At 31.8% G+C, this 9125-nt stretch overlaps 1 protein-coding gene and 1 pseudogene across 1 annotated transcript; both read left to right on the top strand.

The window, feature by feature from the left end:
• Nucleotides 1–1010, top strand: LOC127106424 (S-adenosylmethionine decarboxylase proenzyme-like; annotated as a pseudogene).
• Nucleotides 1011–3956: 2946 nt separating this feature from the next.
• Nucleotides 3957–6759, top strand: LOC127106422 (uncharacterized). Its single transcript, XM_051043716.1, has 2 exons — nt 3957–4521; nt 6296–6759. Exons 1-2 carry the CDS (start codon nt 4243–4245, stop codon nt 6476–6478), a joined length of 462 nt encoding a protein of 153 aa, XP_050899673.1. The 5' UTR covers nt 3957–4242; the 3' UTR covers nt 6479–6759.
• Nucleotides 6760–9125: the final 2366 nt, after the last annotated feature.

Here is a 9125-nt window from a genome sequence, read left to right as displayed (position 1 = left end):
ATGGCCATGACAAACTCAGCTATTGGTTTTGAAGGATACGAAAAAAGGCTTGAGATAACGTTTTTTTGAGAATGGTATTTTCTCTAATCCTGCTGGGTTAGGTCTGCGAGCTTTGTCTAAAGACCAATTGGATGAAATTCTGAACCCAGTAGAGTGCACTATTGTTGACTCACTGTCTAATGATTATGTTGATTCATATGTTCTTTTTGAATCAAGCTTGTTTGTGTATGCTTGCAAACTGATCATTAAAACCTGTGGGACTACGAAGTTGCTTCTGTCTATCCCTGCAATTCTTAAGCTTGCTGGTGGTCTTAACATTGCTGTGAAATCGGTTAGCTTTTCTGAGGAAGTTGATGTTCTTGACAGCTATTTTGGAAAACTTGGTTCTGGTAGCCAAGCTTATATTATGGGTGATGCTGATAAGTCACAAATTTGGCACATTTACTCTGCCAGTGCTAAACTAGAAGCTTCACCAGAAGCTGTCTATGGGCTTGAAATGTGCATGACTGGTTTAGATAAGAAAAAGGTATCTGTGTTTTTTAAGACAAGCACATCTTCAGTAGCTTTGATGACCAAGAATTCTGGAATCCGGAAGATCCTTCCAAAATCTAACATATGTGACTTTGAATTTGATCCATGTGGGTATTCGATGAATGGAATTGAAGGGAATGCAATATCAACTATCCATGTCACACCTAAAGATGGATTCAGTTATGCTAGCTTTGAAGTTGTGGGTTATGAGTATGAAGAGAAATCTATGAATGAAGTTGTTGAAAGGGTTTTAGCATGTTTCTATCCAGCTGAGTTTTCTATTACTTTGCACATCGATATGAATGGTGAAAAACTTGACAAATTTCCTCTAGACGTTAAAGGATACTACTGAAAAAAAGGACCATTGGAATCTAGCATTCTAGTGGGAACCCTCGAACGGGTTCCGAGCCACGCGTTTTGGGTTAACCGTTCTTTTTTTTCTTTCGTGCCTAAAACAATTTAATTAACTTGGACAAGAAAAGGACCGTTGGAATCTAGCATTCCAGTGTAATCCTTGAACAATTGAGTCCAAAGCACATGTCTTGTTCTTATTGAGTTTTCATTTTCCATTAAACCATTCCAATTTCAATTTATAATTTTTTCTTTCAATTAGGTTATTTAATGCATATAACTAATTACTAATCGCCAAGATAAGTAATTAAGGTCATTGTTTCATTTTGATCATAAATTATTATTTTTTTCAATTTTAATTTATTTTAAAATTCAATTAATTTTAAAACCATTTCAATTTCAATTTTAATTTATTCTAAATTCAATTCATTTTAAAACCATTTCAATTTCAATTTAAATCATGTTTAAATTCAAATCATTTTAAAATTATTTCAATTTCAATTTAAATCATGTCTAAATTCAATTCATTTTAAAACCATTTCAATTTCAATTTAAATCATGTCTAAATTCAATTCATTTTAAAACCATTTCAATTTCAATTTAAATCATGTCTAAATTCAATTCATTTTAAACCATTTCAATTTCAATTTAAATCATGTCTAAATTCAATTCATTTTAAAACCATTTCAATTTCAATTTAAATCATGTCTAAATTCAATTCATTTTAAAACCATTTCAATTTCAATTTAAATCATGTCTAAATTCAATTCATTTTAAACCATTTCGATTTCATTTTAAATCATGTCTCAATTTATATAAATCAAACCCTGACCAAGTATCAAGTGTTCGTTGTCCATTTAATAATTTTTTTTTTAAAAATAATTCGAATAAAAAAGGACCATTGGAATCTAGCATTCCGGTGGAACCCTGAATTTTTGATCTCGGGGCTTATGTCCCATTCTTATAAATATTCGTCTTTCAAAGCTCAAAACACTTAAGTTTTATTAAACACTTTTTCAATAAAGATGGAAATGGAACATGGTGTATACCGTGCACTCCTGAGACTAGGATTCGAGATGGATGTCTCGCTCATCCAAGTCCTCGCCATTACTCAAAATAAATCCAATCAATCAAACTCTTTTTCGCCGCCGTGCGACTAATAAAGAAAATCTTTTTCATAAACGAAAGATATATTGTCTTAAGGTGATGCAAAACAATGTTTCGGCCACGATTGTTGAGTCGAGATAAGTGACGCTTTTCTGAATGTAGATTTGTAAATCCATTCGATGTGTGGTATACGTCCGCTCCTCATCTGTTTTGGGTAAAACAATGTTTTCGTCGATTAATACAATATAGCTTTCGCTAAAATCGACCAACAAACAAACATTTTCTACCCAGAACTACGTAGGAGCAGGATTCATAAATCTTGTCAGGCCCACTAATAAAAAACTTAGGTTTAGTCCTTCGTCAAAAATCCAAAAACATTCTCCTCTCTTCTATTCTTTCTCTCCCTCATTATAACTTGAGAAGACTAACATAAGCTAACATTCAAAACGAAACTAACTAAACGGTTCCCATTGAATACAACGGACGTGAGTGGTGCTAATACCTTCCCCTTGCGTAATCGACTCCCGAACCCTGATATTGGTTGCGACGACCATAATCATTGTCTTTTTGTCTTGGGTTTTATCGATATTTCCCCTTTCCTTTTTAGGAATAAATAAAGTTCGGTGGCGACTCTGTTCAGTCCATCATTGCGAGCGTGCGATCGCGCTTCGCTTTAAAGTCGTATCCCCATTTTTCGAGGTGCGACAGAAGGGAAAAGGAGTAGAAAATGTGGCCTCTAATCATGCTCGTATGGCTCCACGTGAGCTTTACGATGGTCATACTTTGATCTATTCCATACACACACAACCACCCCTGCCTTTATGCTCCTTCAATCATAAGCTTCTGATTAGTTGACCTCCTGATGATCAACCAAGTCGAAATCGTAAAAAGTCGCATTTGGTTCGGATGTGTTTGAGTCATTTTTTAACAAAATCGCGTGGTTTGGTTTCGTTTGCGCTTTGTATTTTGCAAACTGAACTAAACCAAATCAAACTGCATTATGTTACAACCCAAACTTTACTTATCTCACATCTAACCCAAAACTCAAACTTAGTATGTTTAACCTTACAATTATTAACAATTTTCTCTTACTCACACTTAGTGTTTCAGTTTCAACATTCTCAAATCTTACCTAATACTATCGCACATTCTTCTCATCTTCTTTGCCATGTACGTCTCACATCTTCTACTCTAATATCTCATCTCTTATGTTATTTATTTTTTTATCTTCTCATTTTTATGTTGTTATGTTCTCTTCCAATTAGGTTTCACTCATTTCTTCTCTAATCTCGCATCTCTTTAGTTCTTTATTTTGCATCTTCTCTAATCTATTATCTCCTTTATTTTTTTATGTTTTATTATAATATTCTTGATATTGTTTTAAACTTTAATGGTGATGTTTTGACAATGTAATTTTTTTTACATTGTCATCCAATAAAAATATATCACTTTGTCATGTCATTAAAGTAGTCTAAAATTTTCAATCTGACTTGCCTGAATGCATGGTCGTCATTAGTTGATAGTGTAAAATAAATTTACATTATCAGTGCATCATCCATTTTCTTATTGTTTTATACTACTATTTTTTTCCACTTTTGTATAATCTAATTTTGTATATTAAATAAAAAGTTTTTGTCTAAATATAATGAATTTTGTTGTTATTTTATAATGTGAGAATGATTAAACAAAAAGTTATGTTGTTCTCCATCTATGTATAGCTCAATAAAATTGTGTAAAAAACCGAATCAACCGAACTAACACAAACTACATTGATTTGTTTTGATTTAGTTCGATTTTATTTCTAAAAATTAATTGAACCAAATCAAACCAAACCACATATTTTTTTCTATTACGATTTAGATAACTTTCAATATCAAAGCCCCTCAACCCGCACCGCGACCCGTCTTATAAAATTTTAATATTAGTTTGAAGTGATAAGCTATAAAGTCAAAAGTGACATTGGCAAAGAGAGTGTAAGGCTTTAACCCAAAGAAAGTGAAGTAAGAGAGCAACCTCAAAAGTGGAAGTAAGACTTGTTTCTTTCCTTCTGTTTTTATTGTTTTTCATTTCCTCTCTCAATCCATCTCCTAATAACAACAACGCCAAGCTTTGGCACTATCATACACACTCATGCTGTTACTTCACATAACTCACCCTCTCTCTCTTTTCCTTCAAAACCACAAATGCTAACACCACCACCACCACCACCACCACCATCATAGCATATCAGAAACCTCAACTTAGCAACCAGAAATGGCAGTACAAGACCATAACAACGAATGGCCACCAACAGGTGCACCGTTTGACCTCCACAGAGATGAACATTGGACCAACTTCGACAGCTCAGTCAATGCTGTCTCCTTTGGGTTTGTAGCTACTGCTATTCTCATTTCCATGTTCTTAGTCATGGCTATCTTTGAGAGATTCCTCAGACCCCTTTCTCCTCCTATGTCACCCTCCACCCGCCGGAGCCACCGTGACATCGAGTCTCAGATGGGTTCCAACGGAAAACTCTCTCACCCATCACCCAAAGTAAGTAATCACTAAAAAAACTCTCTTTTTCATCTCTAGTTTTTTCAATTTTCAGTGATACCAAAAGGGGTTTCCCAATTTTTTATTTTATGTAAATGTCAGAATTTTCTTTCTAGTTTAACTGACAATGCAGAATGTTTTTTTTCCTCTCCCAATTTGGTTGGTTTGTTGTTCTGGTTTCTGAATAAGTGATTATCTCTTAATTGACTTAAAAAAATGCTGTTCTTCATATCATTTGCTGTCAAATATAGTATATTTCGTCTTTCAAAATGCTAGATCTGAGGTTTTCTGTTGTTTTATAATGACTTTCTCTAGCATGTTTAATAAAATCTGTTTTTGATATGTGTCTTCCTTTGGAGAGTTTCTGTGCATTTTCTCTATTCATTTGGAGTCATGGTTTTCCCTTAGCTGTTTCCCTAGTGTGGCTAATAATAAAAGTATGTTACTTTTCTCTTCTTTAATGGTCAAAAACTTCAACTTTTTAAGCACTTTTTGCTTTTGTGAAATCAATAGTTTTCTTTCATAATTGATCCCAACTTTTCTATTGAATGGAAGCTATCTATCTATCAGATCTGAGTTTAGCAATGGCTCACTGATAAGTGATAATTCAACTTAGTAGCTTTTCCACACACTATTAGTGTTTTTCATTTGCACGTTCTGTGAACAACTTTCATCATAATTTATGATGGAACTGTAATTGTCTTCAAGTTTTATGAGGAGGTGGTGGTGGTCCTCCTTGTAAGCTTTCTTCTTAACAAGTTGGTCCCTAGCTATAAGACTTGATATTTACTTGTACACCTTTTTGTGGTTTGAGTTAAGACCCACATTGTCCTTTGGTTCTTCATTTGCTTCAACAGCACCTCTATTCTTTCATGATTGATACCGTGCATGGTAGGTTTCTGTCTGTGGTCTGATCCACATGGTCAACTTTCCCGAAAACTCGGTACCCTGGAATTTACAATGCTCACACACTACGCACCAACCACTTGTGCTAGACTTAGCAGTATATGCTTGCTAGGCTTATCCTTTTTTTTTTCCGAGAACTCGGTATTCTGGAATTTACAACACTCACACACTCTGCGCACCAACCACACCAACCACTTGTGCTAGACCTCGCGGTAAATGCTAGGCTTATCTACTAATAGAGAAAGTAACCATATGATATACTGTACTCTTTGTTTTATGTATCTTTTCTTGGCTTAAAAGCTACGTATCTCAGCAATTCTTGAAAGCAGAATCAATTCTAATCGAGAGCAACCAAACATGTCAAATTCAATTCTACACATTCAGAATCAATTCTAAGTGTCTAACCGTGAAACCAAACATATAGTTGTACACTTTTAATATGATGAACCAGTGTCTTGTAACTGTAGTGTTGTCTACCTTGTGCAATTTCTTTTGTGGAACACCGTGGCCCCACCACCTACTAATCAAATTTGTGTTCAAAAGAAGGGCACAACTTGATAGTTGATTAGGACAATGTCTCTAGTATTAGCCAATAGGGTTTAACAGAGAAACACTCCCTAACCAACTTGTCTTATAATTTAATAGCTTATTTGTTTGTATCTTAGTTCAGTGTTGATGGAATACATGTTAAAAAAGTTTGAACTTTGAGAAAATGCTCCAAGCACTTAGATTTCTAAGAAGGATTCTTTTTATTGTTTATGGCAATGATACTACCTAGAGATCATGTTGGATTTCTTTTCCTCATTATAAAGAATATTGTTTTAGAATTATTGTATTACTTTCTTTTTGATTTTTCTTCACTCTGCAGATGAGTGTATATTCGAGCGAGGTTTCGGTTTTGATGCCTGGAGATGTGATTCCTACATTCATTGCTCACCCTGCTCCGTGTTGTCCGGAGCGGATCGCGTGGCCTTCTCATCAACATAACACGTTACCTTGTTCGACTTCAAACACTAGGCCGAGTAATATCAATGAAGTTCGAGGAGTCTGAATCAATGCGACAATGTTCTCCGTATTGCTGCATCAAAGGGGTTGATATGCATTTTTAACTAGATGATGAGTTCTCTTTTATAGTTTTCTTACATGTAATATAGGATTTAGTTTAGGTTTTACAATTGGAGTACAAGATCGATTTCTGTTTAAACTTGTTTTCGTTTGATGAAAATTTGGAAGGTGTTTCCTTAGTGATGTAAATCTCAGTTATCAATAGATACATTGTGTCCAAGTATGAGTCTCTGTTAATTTTTATAATAAAATGAGTTTTATTTATTATTCCACTCTTATTAATATATTAGTAGTTGATAAAACTGTTAGATGATTTAAAACTATCAATGTTTTAAAATGACAGATAAAATAGAACAAATTGCACCAATGTTTCAATTTATAGATGGTAGTGCAACAATCTTGTTTGATTTAACTCTATGATTAAGCAGTAATTTCTATGATTAAAATAATTGATACGCACAATTCATAGTCGTGATTAAGTTGATTGCATTTAAGCAGAGAAAAATACAAGTGGGTGAGCTTCAAAGGTAAAAAAAACACGGACAAAATGTTTGATGTGGTAGGTTTTTTATTATTATTATTATTATTATTATTTATTTTTAATAACGTACATTTTACATATTTTTTCTATTTTGAAGATTAAAAAACTTAAAACTACAAAATTCTGAGTTCAAACCATGACCCTTTTCTTACCAGCAGGTGCCTTTCACTATGTTGTTTTATTTATTGAGATTTATTTGTTTTCTAAGATGTATATATTGTTAAGAATAATAGCTAAACCTTGAGTTGAAGTTTTACATTGGTTATAAATGTGGAGACTTCATCATTTAGAAAGAAAAAACGTAATACATATAATTCGAGAGGGAATATTGTAGATTCATATTTAAGGAAGAGTGTTAAGAATAATAAGTCTAAGTTAGTAAATCCACACATCTATCACTATAAATTTTTGAATGAATATGTGATATCTCTCATCTTTGTATTGCTCTTAAGCTAATATGGATGCTCATCCTCGTCACCAACATATATTACATAATAGTTTTGTCATTTTAAAAGAAACACATTTCAAACATTTTAATTACACTTTTATTTAAATTATTATATATTTTATATTTTATATTTAACAATATTATATTATTATATAAATATGATTTAATATTTAATAAATTATTTATTTTATATTTAATAATTACCAATATGAACTATTTTACATGATAATTTTGCCATACTAATATGAACTACTTTTTAATTTTTATTTCATATTATCATATTTTTTACCATATGAACTATTTTATATGATAATTTTTCCATACATAATTATTCTGAAATTATATATTTATTTAAATAAATATTGTTTAAATAATCATATTTTATATTTATACAATAATAGTATATTTATTTCAATGATATTATTGTAAATTTTAAATGAGTATATTTATTTAAAGAGATTAATTGAAATACACTGTCAGTGTAAAAGAGTTTTACACCACCACTTAATTATAGACGTTGGATATTAAAAGAAGTTTGACTTTTATTTTAAAAATCTATAAAGTAATACAAACGAGTGATGGTGATGAACCGACAGTATAAAACTTTTTACACTGACAGTGTATAGTAATTAATCTCTTATTTAAAATAATATTAAAAATATTTATTACATTACCATTTCAAAATATTAGTAAATAAATATGTGTTTAAATGGGTATATTTATTTGAAATTATATATATATATATATATATATATATATATATATATATATATATATATATATATATATATATATATATATATATATATATATATATATATATATATATATTAGAATAAAAGTATTATATTTCATTTCCAAACGGTTAATATAGACCGATCCTAAGGATCCAGGTCAAGCAATAATCTTAATCAATACAAAGAGCACTTGCATTTACATAGCTATTCAAATCTCTATGCAAGCTACACCTAACCACTATATTATGAATGATGTTCTTAATTAAAATAGGCTCCATATCCTTTTGGGAAAACAATTTTTTATTTCTACTCCTTCAAAGTTCATAGACCGTTTTGTTATGGCAATTCTTAAAATCTTAGTTTTTCACCCCTTCTTCATTGTTTCTCTAATCATCCATTTTTACTCATTCAAATTTTTCGACCTTCTATGAATGCCCATGTGCAAGAGGATATCTCTCAAAATGCTATGAAAATCCACACAAGAGAAAAAAAGATGGCCTATATACTCATCCATACCACACAAACAACAATTTTGATTATCAATCAAATCGAAATTCATCAATCTATCTTTCGTGGGAAGTCTTCCATTTAGTAACAACCAAAGGATAAACTTTGCTCTAGGTCTAGCATGATTATCACTCAACATTTTTCTCCAATCCACCAAAGCTTTATTGAGCGCTTTTCTCATCTACCTGCCATGCATGAGTTCTGATTTAATTTTTGAGCGTTTTTCTCATTTCACTCAACATCTTGCTCGCCCGGGTTCGATTCCTGCTAACGTGTGTTTTCTGATTTAATTTTTGAGCGCTTTTCTCATTTACCTGCCATGCATGAGTTCGATCCTGGTGTATGCACATTCCAAATTTTATTCAAATTTCATTTTCCACATTATTTCATTTTATTTCAT

This window comes from Lathyrus oleraceus, chromosome 7 (assembly GCF_024323335.1).
Source record: "Lathyrus oleraceus cultivar Zhongwan6 chromosome 7, CAAS_Psat_ZW6_1.0, whole genome shotgun sequence".
NCBI lineage: Eukaryota > Viridiplantae > Streptophyta > Magnoliopsida > Fabales > Fabaceae > Lathyrus > Lathyrus oleraceus.
This window is presented reverse-complemented; position numbering and strand designations above follow the sequence as displayed.

What these genes read in the sequence shown, in the direction of transcription:
- LOC127106422 (XM_051043716.1), top strand. Translation starts at nt 4,243, where the DNA reads ATGGCAGTACAAGACCATAACAACGAATGGCCACCAACAGGTGCACCG. An exon ending in TCTCTCACCCATCACCCAAA is followed by an intron (nt 4,522 to 6,295) that starts GTAAGTAATCAC and finishes TTCACTCTGCAG; the next exon opens with ATGAGTGTATATTCGAGCGA.